The 22,457-nt window shown below is 42.8% G+C and overlaps 1 protein-coding gene across 1 annotated transcript in view; it reads right to left on the bottom strand.

The window, feature by feature from the left end:
• Positions 1–21,648, bottom strand: part of ANTXR1 (ANTXR cell adhesion molecule 1) — a 252,763-nt gene extending 231,115 nt beyond the window's left edge. The window contains exon 1 of the mRNA XM_043468945.1: positions 21,141–21,648. Coding sequence (XP_043324880.1) covers positions 21,141–21,292 — 152 coding nt within the window. The 5' untranslated portion in view covers positions 21,293–21,648. The remainder of the gene's footprint in view (positions 1–21,140) is intronic.
• Positions 21,649–22,457: the final 809 nt, after the last annotated feature.

The following is a 22,457-nucleotide window of genomic DNA, read 5'->3' as shown; positions in this document are numbered from 1 at the left end:
AAGAAGCAGGGGTCTCAAGTAAATTCTTTTTGTGTTAGCATTTTTTTGTTCTCAAGAATCGAGCACAAATCATTTGCATTCCTTTACTTATTACAAATGGCACTAGTGGTAAAGAACCTGCCTGCCAATACAGGAGACATAAGAGACGCGGGTTGGATCCCTGGGTTGGGAAGATTCCCTGGAAGAGGGCATGGCAACCCACTTCAGTATTCCTGCCTGGAGAATCCCATGGACAGAGAAGCCTGGCAGGCTACAGTCCATGGGGTCACAAAGAGTCAGACACAACTGAAGTGACAGCATATATATACACACTTATTACAAAGGATCACCCACTGTTAATTAATTCACATTTTCTTTTGTCTTAAAATATTTCATTTGCACTATCCTTCTATCTGATTGACATATAAAATTTAGAAAATATTGGTATTCATCTTTGATTTCTAGAAGCTAGATATAAGGAAAGATCCAAGAAATATTCTGGAGTGTTGAGAAAATTCTAAATCCATCTGGAACACTTTCTTGCCAATGGGCAGGTGCTGTATTTTCTCAAGAAGAAAATAAAATGAGAGTCGTAAGATAAAACAACAGGTAAGGGGATATTGACAGGCTTGCTTCTCCCATCCCAACTCTACTAATAATTGTCCTGTTACTGTCAAAGTTTGTTGTTTCATATGTACTCATGATCATTCTTTACACAGTTACCTAAGCCTTGACCAAAATATCTCCTTGCAGTCCAAGGGACTCTCAAGAGTCTTTTCCAACACCACAGTTCAAAAGCATCAATTCTTCAGTGCTCAGCTTTCTTTATAGTCCAACTCTAACATCCATACATGACCACTGGAAAAACCATAGCTTTGACTAGACTGACCGTTGTTGGCAAAGTAATGTCTCTGCTTTTTAATACGCTGTCTAGATAGGTCATAACTTTTCTTCCAAGGAGCAAGTGTCTTTTAATCTCATGGCTGTACTCACCACCTGCAGTGATTTTGGAGCCCCCGCCAAAATAAATAAATAAAGTTTGTCACTGTTTCCATTTCTTCCCCATCTATTTGCCATGAAGTGATGGGACCAGATGCCATGATTTTAGTTTTCTGAATGTTGAGTTTTAAGCCAACTTTTTCACTCTCCTTTCACTTTCATCAACAGGCTCTTTAAGGTTCCACTGAACTCTGTTGTGGATTATTTTGTTTTTAGAATTATTTTTAACACACAAATGCTGACAAAATATAGTCAAAGAGTTGAAATATCCATGTTTTACATCCAAGTCAGTGGATGTGAAATGTCCCAGATATTTGACTCAATTAAATTCTAACTCATGCAATTCTAGCCCCTGAAGATTTCTGTGGGGCAACTGGGTATCGAGATGCTGTAGAGAATTCAGGTCCCTTCTTAGGATCTCATGCTTTGGCTCCACAAATATATATCTCAATAAAATTTGGAATTCAAGTAGCCTCCCAGGGAATTCTGCTTGAACACAGTCCTACAGAATTCTGTGCTTGAAGATTCACTTACTAAATCTGGATCCACTCAAAATCAGTCACCTCCTCTTCACATCACTTTCTGTTTGGCTTTCAGAAGGGTTCCCCAGACCACAAGGAGGCAAAGCCACTGGTCCCTTGAAAAGGTAACTGCTGGGAGTAGCTCTAGGGCTCCTTACCTATTTTTGTTTTTCTAGGTCCTCTCCAAGGTTTGGAGCCTGATAAGAAGTCAATACATCCTGTGTATTCACTGTGTGTTCCCAGAGAGGGGTTTGCATGGAACTTGACCTGGCCCTCAGATTACTGCTCAGTTATTTTCAAGGATCTCATATGCAAAGAGTAAGAGCAAAAGAACAACCCTGGGTGTCATTCTGATTTGTTTCTGAAACACATTCTTTTGTGCTTATGTGAGTTTCCAAACCTCCCTATGGTTGAGCTCCTTTAAAAACACAAGCTCTTTCCATTAGTCACAGATACAGCCAGTCAGAGAGAATCAAGTGGACCAAATTGAGTTTAAATTGTCCTCTCCTTGGCATACAGGTCAGAGTAAAATGAAAGGGAAATAAAGAGAGCTCACAGTTGGAAACATCACCCAGGAGTCTTTTAGTCCTGGAAGAGCAGAGTCCCAGTAAGGATGGAAATTATAAAACTGTCAGGTCCTGCTTTTCTTCAGCCCCACCCAGTTGAAGTCATTCATGTCCTCAGTGACCCACCAGGTCCCCAGCTAATCGTGCAAGGCTAGGGCAGCCTCAGGCGCCACTGAGCGAAACAGGCAATTAATTCTGGCCCCACATTCATTTGTATCCCCCCTCCCACGCCCTACCTCGATCCACTTCTTCCTTCCCTTTCTCTCCTTCCTCCTAGCCTCCCTGCACCCTAACTGGCTGAAGCCCAGATCTTCAGCTCTTGTCCTCTTCTGATTGGCTGGAGTCATGAACCAGCCTCCCTCTTGCTCTAAAAGCTGACAGCAACTCTTACCCTCCTCCAATGTCTTCAGTGCAGACCCAAATCAAGCCACTGAGCACTGTACCCACCCTGCTCCTATCTGTCTGGAGACCCCAGCCCCACGGTACTGACTTGTAAGGAATTTCCCTGTTAGTCCACCTCATTGAAGGCTATGACAGCAATGACTTTTATGCTGTGGAATGCAACCTATTAGTGATTTGGGAAATCAGTTTGGTGGGATGTTGCCAACAGTTAATAAAAATGAAATAGAATAGAAATATCAGAATATATTGCATACCATGACAGAAAGTCATGCTATGTGAAACTTTCAGTCAACTATGTGTAGGTATATAATGCACATATACTGTGTCAAGATGTAAACTAAACTGTGTTTTTTTTTTGTGAATGCTCAGGAAGATACTAGACCAAAATATGTAATCCTTTCACCTCCACTAATTCACCTTTTCCAATACACACACACACTCACACAGAGCAAGAAAAGCCTAAGGATATTTCTGATATCAAATATTGGTTCAGGTGCAAATTCAACACAGAATTGTTGTTAACAGAACAGAAAACTAGTTAGTTGTCTGAAACCAAGATGTGATAAACGAGCCTGAAAGGCCACCAGTCAAAGCCAGCAGTGTGATCTGTGGATGAACACCAGGTGACCGTGACAAGACAAGATACGGTACTATGGATGCCAGAAAAGTCAGAGGCACCCTTCACGTGCAAGCCACAAGGACACAATGAGCCCCCTTTAAGCACACAGCCATAGGGCTGAGAGAACCGGGGGTGGCTCTAAGTCATGCCTGACTCTTTGTGACCCCAGAATCATGGTCTTTTCCAGTGAGTCGGCTCTTTACATCAAGTGACCAAAGTACTGGAGCTTCAGCATCAGTCCTTCCAGAGAATATCCAGGGTTGATTTCCTTTAGGATTGACTGATTTGGAAGATAGATAAAAGTAAACTACATTTTAGGGAGGCAGTATATGTGAATATAGTATGAGCAACTTTTTCTATGTGGCACAAAAAAATTTACCCTTTTCACTTTCTTTTTTGAGAATACATTCTTTAACTTTTATATTTTGCTGTATAACCTCATTGATAACATCACTGTGACATTAACTTTTCTGGGGCCATTACTTCTATTTCTTTTATATTATGTCTTTTTCATATCCTTTATTTACAAAAAGTTTTCCATTTTGATGTCAATACTTCCAAGTGATATTTTTTTCAATAAAGGTATGTGGGTGCTATGTATTTTGGATTTTTCTATGTCTGAGGAATTTTTATATGCCTTTGTATTACTTGAAGAAGGCAATGGCACCCCACTCTGGTACTCTTGCCTGGAAAATCCCATGGATGGAGGAGCCTGGTAGGCTGCAGTCCATGGGGTCGCTAAGAGGCACGACTGAGCGACTTCACTTTCACTTTGTATTACTTACCTCTGGTCTCATAATTTTAATCTCTGTATTCTTTCTGCTTGAGTTCTGGAAAAAGTTTCTTAAACTGTCTCCTGATGAGCTGAATTTATTTTTGTAATATTCTTTGTGGTGGTCATTTTTTCCATGAATTTGAATACTCAGAAACAGCATATTTTCTCTCCAAAAGTTTCTTATTTTCAGCTGTTCCTTTCTCATAACAGACTGCTCTTATTAGTTGATGTAATATCATCTCAAAATTTAATGAAAATACTAATGAGACATATTTGCTTAAATGGTTTGGATGGTCACTGGAAGTTCTTTTATATAATCACTATTAAGTTTTTTTAAAACCCTGATTCACTTTTTGAGTAATTTCTTAAAGAAAATTATCCTCACTCCCCCTTTTAGAAGAATCTGTATGTATTTGAAAACGTCTTTCTGTTTTCATGTAAGTGACATCTTGACAGAACATTTTAGATCATAACTTTATTCATTAAATTTTTCCAACATTTAATGTTGCAGAACCTTTGTAGGTAAACTGTATCTTTTCCCATTCATAAAATTCTGCTTTTGTTTTTGAAATTAAACTTTCTTACCAGGAAATGTTTAAGTACAAATCTCTTTTAATTAATTTTGATTATTACTTGATGAGCTGAAATCTACATTTTCAGGTTTTTGTTTTTTAATCAGGGAAGTTCTATCAACTTGTTGAGTGCTTCTTCTGGGTTATGCTCTAGCAATGCAAATTATCTGGTATACTGGATATTTATTTTTGTCATTCATTATTTATCATCTTCTCTCTCATCACCTTTGTGTAACTCATTTCCTATTCAACTTATGAGAGCTTCTCAAACATGCCTTCATCCTTCATTTTCTGCATTGTCAGTTCTGTTCTTCACTGCTTCTCAGGTGGCTTTATGACTTTATGTTTTTCCATATTATTTTATATTTCCTTAACTGTTTTAGGTCCCTTTTCTTCTCTTTTCATATTTTATCACCTGTCTAACAAAGTTCTTATTTTATTTAATGTCGCTGAAATCATAAAACATATGGTGCTAAAACTGATTTCTTTTGCTGTTGAAAATTCTTTCCATAGACATGTTCTTCCACCTCAGGAATTTTGTTACATCATTTATTTTCAGTTGCTAAAATCTTGTAGGCCCTGTTTTCATCTTTCAATGTGGGAAGGTGTAACTGGGTCTCATATTTGCCATATATATGGTAATGTCTTGAACTTGCAAACTTCTCTAAAAACTAAATCCGGGGAACAAATATCATATGATGTTCCTTATATATGGAGTCTAAAAAAAAAAAAAAAGGTACAAAAGAACTTATTTACAAAATAGAAGTAGAGTCATGGGTGTAAAAAACAAACTTATGGTTACCCTTATGGGTATCCCTTATGGGATAAGGGAGGGGAGGGATAAATTTGGAGACTGGGATTGACATACACACTCTTTTGTATAAAATAGATAATTAATTAGAACTTGCTGTATAGCACAGGGAACTCTACTCAATACTCTGTAATGGCCTACACGAGAAAATAATCTCCAAAAAAAAAAAAGAGTGGCAATATGTATATGTATAAATGGTTCAGTTTGCTATACATCTGAAACTAGCACAACATTGCAAATCAACTATACTCCAATGAAAAGTTTTTTTTTTTTTTTTAAGAAAAGAGCTTAGTTTGGGGGAAGGGAGTTGGTCTTAATAGCTAAAGTAAGCTTAAGTTATTGTTCCGTCAATGAGGGGAGAGTAGGCAATGGAATAATTCTTCACCATTTTTCACAAAGGAATCTCATCCTTGCAAGGTTTGTGTGTTTGTTTTGGACAGGGCCATACCAGTTCCAGCTTGCCACATGTTGGGCTTTTGGACCTGATGTCTGCTCCAAGTTCACACTGTGCTGTACCTGACCTCATCCCTGATCCCTACAGCATCCACATAATCAAAGACAGAACTGCCATTCCCCTGGAGGCCCAGGATATGTGGGGAGGGCTCAGCAATGCTGGAGGGAGTCACTGTCACGAAGATGCCTGGTGTTCGTGCGCTCTGGCTTCTGTGGCTTTGTTTCGTCTCGACCGTCCAGCACAGCTGCCTCTGGGTGACGCTGATGCACCGGGGTAGCAGGGCTCTATGGAGAGGCCTCTGTTCCTCTGATGTCGCACTCTTTCCTCCAGACTCAGTTCCAGATTTGGGATTGTTCTTGAGGTTCCTCCAGAATCCTCCTCTACATGGTTTTCTAACTTGGCAACAGGGTTGAAAGCAGACCCGGCCGGACCTCCTGCACTCAGTTCATTTGCTTTGTTTCTAGCGGAATTTCTTACAAGGGTGTTGGAGGTCACTGTGGCTGTCTTCAGAGTGTGGACCTGACGCAGGCCTCCCCAAATGCCTCCTGAAGACTTTCTCTTTCTGGGGATGAAAGTTTTAGATGATGGTTGGGGAGGCCATGAGAAGCTAACTGTCTGTGTTCAGCTTCTTTTTCAGAAGTCATCAACAAACTTACTTTACTTTCTCATCTCAAACTAAGCCCCTGAGTTCATTCAGCTTTAATTTCTGCATTTATGATGTCCTGAAGCAACATTTCCAAAAGTCACCAATGCCTTTAGCATAGGACCTTTCTCAGTTCTTTCTTGCTGGATATATTTGTAGTATGTATAAATAAAGAAGAGTATGTATTGATGCAGCAAAAATGATTTTTGAATGCCTGGTAGGTCCTCTAGAATCTAAAAGATTAGTAATTACAAAACGACATGCACTAAGTACTTACTAGGCAGCAGGCATTGTGCTGAGCATTTTCATTCATTGCCATTTAATAATGTGGTGGTTTAGTCCCTCAGTCATGTCTGACACTTTGACACCCGATGGACCGTAGCCCGCCAGGCTCCTCTGTTCATGGGATTTCCCAGACAAGAATACTGGAGTGGGTGGCTATTTCCTTCTCCAGGTGTTCCTCCTGACCCAGAGATGAAACCTGTGTCTCCTGCATTGCAGGTGGATTCGTTACGAACTGAGCCACCAGAGAAGCCATTTAATAATAGCTAGCACTTAATGTGGAGAAGGCAATGGCACCCCACTCCAGTACTCTTGCCTGGAAAATCCCATGGACGGAGGAGCCTGATAGGCTGCAGTCCATGGGGTCGTGAAGAGTTGGACACGACTGAGCAACTTCACTTTTACTTTTCACTTTCATGCATTGGAGAAGGAAATGGCAACCCACTCCAATGTTCTTGCCTGGAGAATCCCAGGGACGGCGGAGCCTGGTGGGCTGCCGTCTATGGGGTCGCACAGAGTCGGACACGACTGAAGCGACTTAGCAGCAGCAGCAGCAGCACTTAATGAGCACTTCCTGTGTGTGGGTAGCACTATGCTCTGAGCACAACCCTATGTGATAACACTATCAGGCCCCTTTTCACAGATGAGGAAACCTAGTTCACAAAGAGAATAAGTAACTCACTCAAGGACACCCTAGTAAGTGGTAGGGTTGGGATAAGGACCCTAGAGTCCATGCTTAGTCCAAATACTACTCTCCTACAGTCTTTCTGGTGTTTAAACCCCTACTCCTAACACCTGTGCAACACTGCCTCCCCATGGAGGAAAGATGCATACAATTACAATTCACAGTGTTAGGTTGCTAAGTTAGTGAGAAGTACTGCAGAAGTTCCACCAATTGTTATGGGAATTTGGGAATGGGGATGCCAGAGGAAGCTTAAAATTGGTGTACTTGAGCGGAATCAGAAGTGCCAAACTGGTTGCCCATTTTAATGGAATAAGGTGTATCAGAGGATTCACCTGTTTGGCCTTCAATCCTCTCCTGTTCCTCTGATAGTGTCTTTTATGACAGTCAATAATCAGGATAACCATATAATTCAAAATCCAAACTGAAACACTTTCAAGAGTAAACTAGCAAGCCACTAATAATTATACTGGGACAAGCACAGGCCAGGAATGTCCTGGCCCATCCATTTACTTACGGTTAGGTTATGGCTGTCCAATGGCATCTTGTATTTCCTTTGACCTTATATTGCTTATTATTGTGACTGAAGTGTAGTTCAGTTGGGATATTTCTTTTTTGTAAGTTTTTATACAATTTCCATAAACCTGGTATTTGTATTATCTTTTATGGTGGCTCAGATGGTAAAGAATCTGCCTGCAATGTGTGAGACCCAGGTTCAATCCCTGGGCCAGGAAGATCCCCTGGAGAAGGGCATGGCAACCCACTCTAGTATTCTTGCCTGGAGAATTTCATAGACAGAGGATCCTGGTGGGCTATAGTCCATGGAGTCACAAAGAATAGGACACAACTGAGTGACTAACACAACATTTTATGTAAGTAATGGTGGTTAAGATTCTGATCATAATCCTTATGCCAAAAGGTGTTGGGGAAATCCTGTTCTAGGTGGTTCCTACAGGAATGAGCTGTATACGGTTAAGCAGCAAGGTATGAGGAAAAGAAGATAAAGCCACTGAATGAGACCTCAGAAGACACACACCAAGGGTTATTCTTCTCCATGTCTTGATAATGGACCCCTCTGCTGCTTATTATGTGATATGAGTTGTTATGGGGTTGAGAGACTCTGAACAAAGAACAAACTTAGAATGAAGATGATATGTAAAGAGATGACTGTTCTCAACTTTTCTGTACCACGGTGAGCCCACAGCTAGTGACGGGAAGGGAAGAAGTACCAGTATCATCTCAAAGGTTAAGAGGGTATCACCTACACAAAGATGGAAATGGTGATGAGGTCACTAAAGCTAAAGGCAAGAAAGAGCATGGGGTTAGTTCAGGGAACTGCACACCAACAACTTTGTTGGAAATTGCAAGGGTGTTGGGTGTGGTAAGAGATGAAGCTAAGGGCAACACATAGTAAAGGGTAACACATAGTAATCAGAGCAACAAAGCTCTAGAATCCCTTGCTAAGGAGTTCACATTTTATACTGAAAGAACTTTGGGAGTGTTTAGAGGTTGAAGGGTTGGGGGAGATGATGTCAAGATTAAATCTGTTCTAAAAAGATCAACTTGGTACCAATGTCAAGATTATAGAGTAGTGTGTACATGCTCAGGTGTGTCGACTCTTAGGAACTCCATGGACTGTAATCAGCCAGGCTCCTCTGTCCACAGAATTTTCTAGGTAAGAATATTGGAGTGAATTGACATTTCCTACTCCAGGGGATCTTCCTGACCCAGGGATCCAATCCATGTCTCCTGCATCTCCTGTATTGGCAGGCAGATTCTTACCACTGAGCCACCTGGGAAGCCCCAGGGGAAGGGTTAAAAAAAAAAAAAGAGGCGGTAAAGAGACAAATTTAGAGAACATTTCCATGAACTGGGTGGGAAATGGCCTGAAATAAGGTAATGATAGGGCTTCACTGGTGGCCCAGGTGGTAAAGAATCCGCCTGCAATGTGGGAGACCTGAGTTCGATCCCTGGGTTGGGAAGATCCCCTGGAGGAGGGCATGGCAACTGACTCCAGTATTCTTGCCTGAAGAATCCCCATGGGTAGAGGAGCCTGGCATGCAGTTCATGGGGTTGCAAAGAGTTGGACACGACTGAGCGACTAAGCACAGTACAGCAAGGTGATGACAAGGCAGAGATGTGGGAGCAGACATTGTCAGGCTTTGGAGTATAAGAGGATTCATCCCAGCCCTTTGGCTTACGTGGCTAGATCTATGGGTGATGCTGCCCCCAAGACTAGGAATAGAGATGATGATTTTAGGGGGAAAACATCTAGCTCATCACCCCTCCACTGAAATTCTCTCTCTCCTGGCCTCAGTGGTAACAGTTCTTAGCTGTTTCTCTTCTAACTGTTCTGGCAACTTCTTCTCAACTCTGGTTAATGGAGTTTCTTCTTTGGCCCAGACATTCCTGTTGGCAATTCCTTGAGGTTGGACCCTGGCCATCTTCCTCATTAAACCTCTACTTGACATTTTTTAACCCTGATATTATCTTGATATTATCTCCATATTATTTATTATCCATATCCATATTTTCATCTACTACTCTTGGGCTGACAACTCTCAAGTCTTTTTTTTTTTTTTTTGCCAGTTACAGGGTATAAATCCAACTGTCTACTCAATACCTCCACCCAAATGTCCTACGTGTACAGACTCAACATGTCCACACCAAGTTCCTGTTTTCTTCTGAAACCTACTCCTTCCCCTCACAGCTCTTTCTTCTCACTCACAGCCAACTGCTCATCAAGTCCTGGTACTCCACCCTACAAAGTCACTCAATTTCATTTGTTCTTTTTTTCCCATTCCCCCAACATATAATCCCTTAACCTGCTGTTGATGTGAAAAATCCTGCTCTTTCCAGATTCTTTTTCTGTCACTCTTACTGCCATGCTCACATCACAAAGAGTATGTGTCATTTCACCTTCTTGTGGTGCTCCTTGGTCATCAATGTGTTTTTCTTTACTTTGTCACCTGGCAAAACCCTGCTCGAGGTTCAAGTCCTGGATCCAAAGTTACCTTCTCTAGAAAGTCTCCTAAACCTCTCTAATCTCAATCAAAATTCATTATTTCACCAACTCTGTTTCCCTAACCCTTTGTCTCTTCTGCTAAACTGTGAACTCCTTTAGAGTCACCATAGGCATTTTGTAATCTGATACATTTAGCAAAGTTTGATAAATACTGAGTTGAACTGATGTACTCCTTACCCTAGACAGGAAGTCCAACTTATAATCTAAGGAGATGTCTTCTGTTAGAGGAACACATCCATTTTCTCTAGGGGTAATTACCACCATTACTACCACCAGCATCAATGTCATCACCATGACCACCACCACCACCGCATCATCAATAATACCATAATCATTATCACCACTACCATCACCATCAATACCATCATCACCATCACCATCGCCACCACCACCATCACCATCACATCATCAATAAGACCATCATCACCACCATCACCACCACCACCATCACATCAATACCATCATCACCATCACCATCGCCACCGCCACCATCACCATCACATCATCAATAAGACCATCATCATCACCATCACCACCACCACATCATCAATACCATCATCACCATCACAACCACCATCAATACCATCATCAATAATACCGTAATTACCACCACCACCGCCACCACCACCATCACATCATCAATAATACCATAATCTTGATCACCAGTACCATCACCATCAATACCATCACTGTCACCATCACCACAACCACCATCACATCATCAATAACACTGTCATCACCATCACCACCACCATCAATACGATCATCATCACCATCACCAGCACCACCATCACATCATCAATAATACCATTATCTTGATCATACTACCATCACCATCAATACCATCATCACCATCACCATCGCCACCACCACCATCACCATCACATCATCAATAAAACCATCATCATCACCATCACCACCACCACTATCAATACTGTCATCATTAATACCATCATCACCATCACCAATACCCTCATCAATAATACTGTCATCACCATCACCACCACCACCACCACCATCACATCATCAATAGTACCATTATCTTGATCACACTACCATCACCATCAATACCATCACTGTCACCATCACCACCACCATCACATCATCAATAATACCATCATCACTATCACCACTACAGTCGCCATCAATACCATCATCACCATCACTGTCACCACCTCCACCATCACCACCATCACCACTACTGTTACATTTACCACCACCACCACCATTATCATCTAGGACACTCACATACCAAATGCTTCATTAAGGGTTTTATTCTAATATTATTTAATCTTCAGGATACTTCTGTGAGGCAGTAGTTTTAATACCTGTTTTATGAATGAGAAGACTGAGGTTCAGAAAGGCTAAATAATTTGCTCAAGTCATACAAGTTAGTAAAAGGTTGAGCTGGTATCTAAAGCCTGAAATGCCTGACTCCAAAGGCAGCTCTCTTAACCTCTGCGATTAGTCCAGTTCGTTCCCCTGAGGACCTGGGGTATGTTTCCTGCCTGGAGTCTTGACAGAAAGGGAACAAAGGATTGTCCTAGCAAACACCATGGCCTCCATGTGTATGCACACACGGCAGGACCTGCCAACACAGCAGGGCAAAGCATGGCTTATCTGTGACCTGGGCTCTTCCTCTCTATATTATGTTGAGCCTTTCCTACCACCATCAAGAACTCTGCTTGGCATTCAGTTATCAGGTGTCTGCTTCCTTAGCGACATCCTCGTGAGAGAGGAACAAGGCCATCACTATAGGACAACTTCTCTGGTCTTTCTGTTCACTCTCATGATTTATTGTGGGAGGGAAAGAACCACATCACAATCACTTGGGAAATTTTCCAAATGATACAGGCCTGCCCTGGACCCTTAAGGTGCTGATCTGGTCCCTGGTTGAGAACCACCGGTTTAGCACATTCATTTCCAAGGTCAGCAGTTTCCACTGGCCCTCTTATAACTAAAGCCACTCTAGTTCTTCCTCTAGATAAATGCTCTTCCTGCTCAGATGTAGTCCTACGAAGCTTAAAATCAGTATCACTGGCATGCCTTGCTCTACCTGCTTTCTTTCAGTCAGGGGTTCTCAACCAGGGTGATACCACCTCAAGGAAGGCATTTAGGGATATATTTAGAGGCATTTATTTATTGAGTATCACAATGACTAGAAGCTTATAGCATTTACAAAGGAATGATCAGAAATGCTAAGCATCCTACAGTCCCTCTCAGTGAAAAACTGTCCACTGAAAAGGGCAATGACACCTTCACTGAGAAACACATTTGGTTGGAACCCAGATACTCTTGATTCAGGGTCGGAATTAGCCTCTGCAACACACAGCATCCTCTCAGCCTGGCTGCCTCGGTGTTCCAGGGGCCGCTCTCCCCTTGTGTACATGCGTGCTAAGTCGCTTCAGTTGCAACCAACACTTTGTGACCCTACAGACTGTAGCCCATCAGATTACTCTGTCCATGGGATTCTCCAGGCAAGAATGCTGGAGTCAGTTCCCATATCTCTTCCAGGGGGTCTTCCTGACCCAGGGATCGGACCCTCGTCTCAGGCATCTCCTGTATTGGTAAATGGGTTCTTTACCACCAGCACCACCTGGGCATCCCACTCTCCCCTCACAGCTTTTCAAATTCCCTCATAGTCCACAAACTATGGACAAAGGGATTCTGAGATTCTGAATACATTCATGTTAATACTTAGCTATCAGGGAAACATGTCTCATCTTCATTTCTACTTTCTATTTAGTCTAATTTAATCCCCTGCCCACTGCACTGAATTTTTCATGTAAAGAATGGGATCAATGGACAAGGAAGGGAAAGAACGACAGGCCATCACTGCCACACAGGCAGATTTGAACTGTCATGTCTGACTCTAGTTCCGGATTGATGAACATATGTAAGACATGGCTCAGCACTGACCCTGGACCAGAAGTCTTATCTTTATATCCTCTCCCAGGGACTATTCCTTTCTTCTTATTCGAGCAAAAGTAGTGTATGATTAAATGTTTATAGTAAAGGCTTTTCATGCCCCCCATATCTGGCTTTCCTCTCCCTTTAGAAAAACAGGAGGATGGTGTTTTCCATATCCCATTTGGTGTTGGTGGTGATGGTAGTGGGCCTTCCAGGTGACTCAGTGGGTAAAGAATCCACCTGTAATGCAGGAGATGCTGGAGACATGGGTTCGATCCCTGGATTGGGAAGATCCCCTGGAGGAGGGTATGGCAACCCACTCTAGTGTTCTTGCCTGGAGAATCCCATGGACAGAGGAGCCTGGAGCACTATGGTCCACAGGGTCCCAAAGAGTAGGACACGACTGAAGCTACTTGGCACGCATATGTGCAAGCGTGGAGATGGTAGAGGTAGTATTGATGGTGCGATGGTGGTGGTGATGTTCAGTAGTCACATGACTAGGTCTGACCAGTGGGTTGTGAGTGGAAGGATGCGTGTCATTTCACATGTCTACAGAGTTGAATTTCCCTTTCCCATCAGGTTCAATCTGGACAAATCATTAATTTATTGGCAGTGCTCCAGCCAGAGACTCTCCAGCATTTCCTTCCTTTGTAGTAATGATGGTAAAAGCCGGTGTGAAGGAATTTCCACCAGTCTAGCTTCCAGGATAGCACCCTGAGCACAGGCCCTGTTGCCCCTCACCAGATGTGTAGCAGAGACAGAGATTACAAAGGTTTATACCTTTGCTGTTTTGTGTCACTATGATTTCGGGGATTGTTTGTTACCAAGGCATAAACTACCCTGACTGAGTCAATGTTCTCTTGCATGCTTAGATTCTTTTCATCTCTGTGCATAGGTCATGAGTCAGAGATGCCTGGATTTGAGGCTGAGTTTCACCACTTACAATGACCTTGGCTAGCCTTGCTAAACCTCAGTTTCCTCATGTGTCAAATAGTGATCATGACTGTGCTGGCCTTAAGTGGTTACAAAGGAGATAACAAGCAAAATGTTTATACAATGCATGGCAGGTAACATGGGCTCAGTAAACTTACTTATTTTTTCTCCTCTTTGATCTAAAATTGACTTTACCTGCATGCATGGTAAGTCACTTCAGTCACGTCCAGCTCTTTGCGAGCCTATGGGCAGTAGACCACCAGGCTCCTCTGTCCATGAGGATTCTCCAGGCAAAAATACTGCAGTGGGTTGCCATTCCATTCTCCGGGGGAATCTTCCCGACCAGGGATCAAACCTGTATCTCTTATGTGTCCTGCATTGGCAGGCATGTTCTTTACCTCTAGCACCACCTGGGAAGCCCGACCTAACCTGCCCCCTGCCGCAAATCCTCATTAGAGCCTTTAGCTTTGCCTGCCTGGAGTCCATCTAATGTCCTCCTCCCTAAAAAGCAAATAGCTTTGGACTGCTTGCTGTTTTCTTCCATTCCTTGCAGCTTCCAGAACAGGACACTGTTGACAACAGGTATCGTCACCTGTACTTTTATTGGAGCACACACTTGTGATCGGACTTAAGAACAAATCTATGCCAAAGAAACGAAAGAATCAGCTCTTCCAAATGGAAGAAATCTAATCACTATTTTCAGTACAAACATGGCATGTCTGGGAAATATGTCAGGAAATATCCAAATACCCACTTGGTCTCTTGTTGCCCAGTAATCACTGCAAGAGGCAAAATCCAGTCTCTGGACTTCATATAAAAAATAGGCACATGTTCTAAATTCAGTTCAGTTCAGTCGCTCAGTCGTATCCGACTCTTTGCGACCCCATGAACTGCAGCACGCCAGGCCTCCCTGTCCATCACCAACTCCCGGAGTTCACCCAAACCCATGTCCATTGAGTCAGTGATGCCATCCAACCACCTCATCCTCTGTTGTCCCCTTCTCTTCCTGCCTTCAATCTTTCCCAACATCAGGGTCTTTTCAAATGAGTCAGCTTTTCGCATCAGGTGGCCAAAATGTTGGAGTTTCAGCTTCAACATCAGTCCTTCCAGTGAACACCCAGGACTGATTTCCTTTAGGGTGGGCGAATCCTAATCGTGTTCATGCGACAGCCAAGTCTCACTAAGGGATGCCAGACTTTGCCGCTGGACTGCTGGGAGTCCTACAGGATTTGAAGATAATTGCAGGTTATCTTAGGATTGGTGCCTTCCTCCAGCACTCCTGGATTCTATTCTCAGCTTGACACTGAGTTTTACCAGGTCTCCACAGCTAAGGAAACTAGAGGTAATTACTTGGCTGGCCCAGACAGAAGCACAAAATAAAACAAAAGAGTTCTGCCCTATTTATTTTGAACCATAAGCCAAACCTTCCAATTTGCAAGCAGTTCTACCAGCTATTACTTGACCTGATAAAACCTCTCCAAAACTGCAATTCTTTCGATTAAGGAAGAATATTGAAAAACCATCAAATCCATCTTGATACCAAAAAGAAGACATTCCGAACCCTTGAAAATCTTTTTTCCCTGATGCTTCTCAGAATTATTACTGTATCATTTTCAAGGTACCTTCTAATGAACTCTGTTTTCCTTATTTAGAGTCAAGTTTGCATTTTCATTATTGGAAGTCTTCTTCCAAAGCATTTCTGAAAACAAGCTACATCTGTGAGTTTTAACATGTCTACAGAGTTGAATTTCCCCGTTCCACCAGGTTCAATCTGAACAAATTATTAATTTACCAGATCTTTAAGGACACTATAATCAGATGTCCTTAGAGTCCTACCCATCAGGTAATCCCCAGATCTCTGGAACATCTCCACGGGCTGCAGAGGGTGGGAGACCCTGAAACTTTCAATCAATTTAGAGCTGCTTTAACAGCATAGCAGTAGCTCCTCAATTAAGTAACCTTAGTTGCCTTATGCACCATCATTTCCTGAAACTCTGATGCAGGGATTTTTAATTCCTGGAATCTACACAGTCGTATTGCCATGTGCTTCTCATTATGACCCAACTGCACAGGGCAATGAGTGGAAAGAGCTGGGCTGAGAGTCAGGAGCAGACAGCGTCCCAGCTTTGTCATTATCTAATCCTAGGTCCTTCCACAGGTCACTTAATCCATTGGGTTGACCAAGGTTGAACAGTTTTCTCATCTGTAAATTAGAGACAGTAGTACTTGCCCTACTGGGGCACTTGTGAGACGGTGTAAGTTTTAGGAGACTTTAGTTTTGACTCTAAAGATTTCTGTTGTAAGTTAGTAGCTGGGAACCCAGAACATGGTGAGGTTCCCAGTCTAATATTATAAAAATCCATTTAATGACTGTGTCTCTGAAGTATAACACATAGGAAGGGTCCTACAGATCATCACATGTGACCACCCAATTTTGGATGCTGTGGTTGGACTTCCATAAATAGCGAGATGGGGTCCCCTTGAATGGGGAAAAGAGAAAGAGAAAATTGGTGCTGAACAGAAAGGAAGTCATGGAGGGAGGAGCTGGGGGGTCCTAATGGGGAAGGAGCCCACACACTGAGCCTGTAGAGGGTCTTTGCAAATGGAAGGATTTGTTGGGTGACAGGCTGTGGCTTTAGGAAACCTTGTAAGTCAACTATTCAAGGCTTACTGCTGTCCTCCAGCCCACCATCTCCTCCACTTCTCCTGCCCCAGCCCGCCCAACCCTTCTATTTTTGAAGTCCGTAGGGCACACATGAATATAGCCAGCACTTCCCCAAACTCGTGATGGAGAGTCCACTTTTTCCACTTAAGTGACTAACAGCTCTCTATAAAACAGACCAATATGTGATACATAAACACAGACCAATATGTGATACATAAACATCTAGTGTAATAACAGAAGAGTCCTGCAAGAGAGAAAAGGTCCGTGCATGTCCACGGGTTGGCCAACAGGGTGACTGATCTTAGAGGGCCCTCTGGGAGATTTAAGGTGGCGAGCTGCTCCTTGACTGTTTTCCTCTGGATAAAGTCCTCCCAAATCTGACTTTTCAAATCCCTGATTGAATTCCCAGCAGTCTACTTTTCCTGACTGTAACCAGAAAAGCATGCTTGAATGAACATAACATTCCATCATACAAAGCCTTGTGAAGCCCAGTCCATCAGCTCCGTGGCCAAAGCCGCTAATAAGGCCCTATTGTGTTACTGTGGTAGTCTAGGTTATCATTATGAAGTCTTTGCTTCTGGTTGAGAAAACATGACGTTCCATTAAATGTATAATCTGGGTTTCTTCCAAGCCAGAGATGCATCCTGCTTAAAGCTGAAATGAGCTGAGGTTTAATGTCACAGAAAAGAAGAGAACCATTCGCTGGGAAAAAGGGAGTTGAGGGGTGGGGAGAAGAATGGTGAATTTACTGCCTTCTGAGCCACTGGCTTCAGCCTCTGCAGTGTCTTGTCCGTCAGAGGATCTGAGAAGCCCAAGGGGAAAAAAATGCATCAGCACTCTTTCCCTTTGCAAGCTGTAGTGGTTGGGTGCTGGACAGCACTTTCTGGGGAGGTACTTTCTAGGACAAAAGACCATGTCTTTAGGGCCCAGCTGGGGGACTGTCTGCTCTCACTGGCTTTTGGCCCATCCCCCAGCTTTGGGTTCCACAATCCCATAAATCAGCTCGAATCGAGATGGCAAGCTGGAAATGCATACGCTTATCATACCAAGTTCTAGCAACTTTCTCATTCAGCACAAAAATGTCCCTCTCTTCAAGCAATAAGACAACTAAAAGAAGTCAGAGGAGTCCACCTCCATGTAAAGGTAGGTACCTGTAAAGGTCGCCCCACCATTTTTTTCCTGGAGCCTTTTTGGGTCCTCAACATATTGCCAAGGATCCTATGGTGCATTTAGAAAAGTACTCCAGGATTAAACATGAAAGAAGCAAATCCCCTATAATTGTGAGGAGCTTGCAATTCAGCACGCTGGTTAAGAGAGCCCCCTCACACTTGAAATGACTTTTTAAAAACTCAGAATAACTCATTTTTGTTGACTATAGAATATATGTTCATTGTAGAAAAATTTGAAGATGCAGAAAAGTGTAAAAAAAGAATTTAAAAATCCTACTTTCTACAGACAAATACTATTACATATTGGGTAAATAAAGACACACATGTGTTTAGCATTTTTTACAAAGGTAGAATCATAGTGTATAACATTTGGTAATTGTATTTTCCCTAAAGAGTATATTATGTGCATTGTGTTTCTCCTAAAAATATCTTACATGCATGTATAACATGTGTACTCAATATCATGCATATACCATGTCTAACTTATTAAATCTTCTGTTGTTGGACATTTAGATAATTTTCAGCTTCACTATCATAAACATCACAGCCATGAACATATAGGCACTCTTTTCTGGCTATCTTGGAGTTTTCCTTTGATACATGTTGCCATGCTATCTTCTTGTCTATGCTATTCAAAATAATAGCCACATATGACTATTTAAATTTAAATTAAACTTAAATAAAATGGAAAGTTCATTTCCTCAATCCCACTATACACATTTCAGGAGTCAATAGCCACATACGGCTAGTGGCTACCATATTGGAAAGCACAGTAAGAGAATATTTCCATCATCACAGAAAGTTTTATTGGATAGCACAAACCTAGAAAGACCAAACCAAATTTATATTTTCCTTTTAAGATATGACAATGGCCCTCCTTCCCACAAGTTGGCCAATGCTGAATGTTATAATTCTTTAAAAATCATTGCCAACGTAATAAAAATTACATCTTGTTTGATTTTTCCATTTCTTTGCTAGGGAAGTTGAACTTTTTTGTTTATTGCCTTTCATATTTTTTTGTGTGAATTATTTATATAGTAAGCCTGTTTTCTATTGAGATGCTCTTTTAAAAACTGATTATTATATTTTAAGGTTACTCTACAGAGGTGAATTTATGTTGCAAAAGCTTTTGTTACTTGTTATCTTTTATTTGTGACTTTTTTTCACTTATAGACATGTCAGATTTTAATATATTTAAATCTTTTTGTAATTTTCTTTATTGCTGCTACTCTGCTTTTAAAGCTCCAAATCTAAGATTACAGTAATACTCATATAAATTTTCTTCTAATTCTTTCAATACTTTATTTTTAAATTAAATGTTTAACATTAAAATTTTCAATCCTCTTGGAATTTATCTTGGTGGTGGTGGGGCGGGTAAAGTATAAATCGAAACCTTTTCTTTTCCTATGGACCATTTGTTCAAGAACCATTTTTTAAAAAGTCTTTTATTAATTTGCCTCACAGTATAGTTTAATATTTGGAGATATAAGTATTCATTATTCTTTTTCCCAAATGTTTTAGCTGTTAATAACTTGTTTTTTTTCTCTAAGATAAACCTAGAATCATTTTGCTAAATTCCTCTCACCAACAAAATTCTTTCAGAAATCTGATTTTAAAGTTTAATTCAATTTACAAGGTAATTTGGAAAGAGTTTGATATCTCTGCAGTGTGGAGTTGTTCCATTCTGGGTCATGGTGATTCTGTCCATTTTCAAGTTTTCCTGTATGTTCTTCTGAACTGGCTTTTAAAAAAAAGCACAGTGATGGGCATCTGTATTTTCAGACAGTCTGAATCTGTGAGCTGGTGCTCCCAGCCACTAGAAGTAACAAAAGAAATTCCATTTCTTAGCACTGGAGTATATTTTCAGTATCCACCTTCTCATAAATCTGCAGGAAAGAGATCTCCCTTTTCATCCAAAGAATCTGGAGTTCAAAACAGCCTTTACGGAAAAAAATCAAACTCCAGGGGCAACTGCAAAGCACATTTGGTGTCTAGCTGGCCAGCTTATTTTGCAGGACTCTTTTTCCAACTCGCAAATACTTTCCAGTCTGTGAAACTCATGTCCCCTCCACGGTAACAGCAAGCCTCCTGTCCCGGCAGTGGGGCGCTCACACAGCGCTGGTGAGCACTGATCTTCGCTAAGGGGCTTTTTATTGTTAAAGCTGCGTTTTAGTTGATAGCAGGCAACTTCCTTGAATGACTGTGGCTTGGCAAGTCTACAGGGGATTGGGCAGAGTTCAGTTCTCCCTTGAACAGTCCTGAAGCCTCATCCATTTTTGCAAGAAAACCAGGGCTCCTGCATTTCCTTGGTAGCCCACCAGTCAAATCGCCAAGAACTTGACTTCGCCTGCATCGGGGTTTCTCAAGCCCAGAGGGAGGAGACATATACCTGCAGGGGACTTTTGGCAATGTCTGGAGACATTTTTGCTTGTCACCACGGAGAGACTAGTGGGGACGGCGGGGGCTGGGGAGTGGGGTGGGGGAGGTACCAGCATCTAGAGGGTAGCGGCCAGGGATGCTCAACATTCTACAACTCACAAAACATCCTACAACTGGCAAGACGTCCCCACAACAAAGAACTCCCTAGCCTCAAACTCAGTGGAGTGGAGAAATCCGCCTTATATTTCCACCAACTGCTCGGTCTGCCTACATTCTATGCTGAGGAACCAGGGAAAAGGAATATGTAGGGCAGAGTTTTTAAACAAGAGACGATTGACTTTTAAAAGCCCACTCCGCTTACTTTAGACGTGCCTGATTCTGCCTCTCCTAAGCAAGCTTTTCTCACCAAGGATTCTAAAGCAAATGGAAAGGGTTCAAAGAGAGGTAGTAGGTCAACAGCATCTTTACACTCCCATCCTCAACCTCAGGCGCCTCGGTCGCCGGAAAGCAAGGCAGAGAAGAAGCTGTCTGGAGAACAAGCAGCGATGCCTGCCCGGCCAGCTCCTGCAGCCGGGAAGGATGGGGACGCGCGCTCGGTCCACAAAGGCGCAGCGCTGGGGCCACCGCCACCTCCCGCGGCCCCTCTGTGTCCCTGGAGATGCGCGCCGGTCCCAAAGCCACCCTGCCAAGGAGCCCAGCCCGGGGAGAAAGCATCATCAGCTTAGCCTAGGGTGGAACAACTCACGGCACTTACTTGTCCAGAATGAAGTACAGGTCAAATCCCCCGTAGCAGGCTGGACCCCCTTCCTCCCTGCGTCCCCCTTGCCCGGCGCAGATGAGCACAAAAGTGGCCAAAGAGAGACACTTGAAGCCAATGCCCAGGGCTTTCTGCTCCACGGTGGCCATGACCTGCAGCCCAAGGGAGAGGGTAGGGTCCTCTCCTGCCCACGCTCCTCGAACTCGCCAGGACCCTCAGGGGCGCGCCATCCGAGGGGCCCTCCTCTCGGGCCCTTTATTCCCCCTCGCTCTCCCGAAAAACTCCCCGGAAGCAATTGTCTGGAGGAGTTCAAGGTTTTCCTTCTGGTTTCCGCTACGATTCTGTTTCTAGGTTTCGGGTTTCAAGAATCCCAATACTGTAGTCCGCTTTTTTTTAAAGGGGCTGCTCCTGACTCGGGCCGGCGGGCCGCTCCGGAGGCAGCGCTGAGGTTTTGCAATTGAAGCAGTTCCGTCCTGACGGTTCTTTGTCCCAGATTTTAAATATTTTGGGGTGGGTTTTCAAATTGTTCTTGGTTGGGGGAGTGCTTACTCTTTTCTCCCTCCTCTCAACTCCCCCTCTTTCATATTTTGATGGGGGAAGAAAATTCAAAGGGTGCCACCTTGTGGCCAAGGACGGCGAAAGCACTCTTCCTCGTTCTAGGGAGCCTGGCTGTGCACGTTTTTTTATTCCATTTTCTCACGCATCTTTCCTTTCATTCTCCATTACTTCTTCCCTATTTTTAGTTCTTCCTCACTCGCTAGCCTTTTTATCCTTGTTCTTTCTTTTCCTGTTCTACGTCCGCTGATAAGGTCCCTGTAAGCAATTGATGAGAACTTACTCCAAGCACCACGGCTCTGACCCCAGGCTAGGACCTTTGCAAACAAGACGGTGGACAAACGAGCATAGAAGAACGGGCCTTTGTGATCTGAATCACCCAAGTGACCTAACTGTACACTTAGCGCAGATCATAAAAGAGACTGTTGGGATGCGGTCATGTGACTGAAAACAGCAAAAAACAGTCCCACACAGAAAGCTGTTCCTGGCATGAAACAGCAGAGCATTCTAGATGGTCTCCATCTCCGATTTTGGAGATTCCGTGGTAAGTTCTTTTCAGCCTATGAACTTTGACTTTTTTCATCCAATCTTTGATTTAAGACAGAGGAAGCAAACAGCTTACAAGAATGTGAACCTTCCAAACAGTTTGGGACTGCCAGAGAAGCTCTGTTGCAGCCTTTCTACAGCGAGGGATCCTCTTTAGAGTGGGCTCTGGACCCCCGTTCCCAGCGGGAACTCAAGTTTTATCTTCCTATGTCT

The sequence above is a fragment of the Cervus canadensis genome, chromosome 5, assembly GCF_019320065.1.
Source record: "Cervus canadensis isolate Bull #8, Minnesota chromosome 5, ASM1932006v1, whole genome shotgun sequence".
In the NCBI taxonomy this organism is placed as follows: domain Eukaryota; kingdom Metazoa; phylum Chordata; class Mammalia; order Artiodactyla; family Cervidae; genus Cervus; species Cervus canadensis.
The sequence above is the reverse complement of the archived record's forward strand: the minus strand, read 5'-3'. Positions and strand labels throughout refer to the sequence as shown.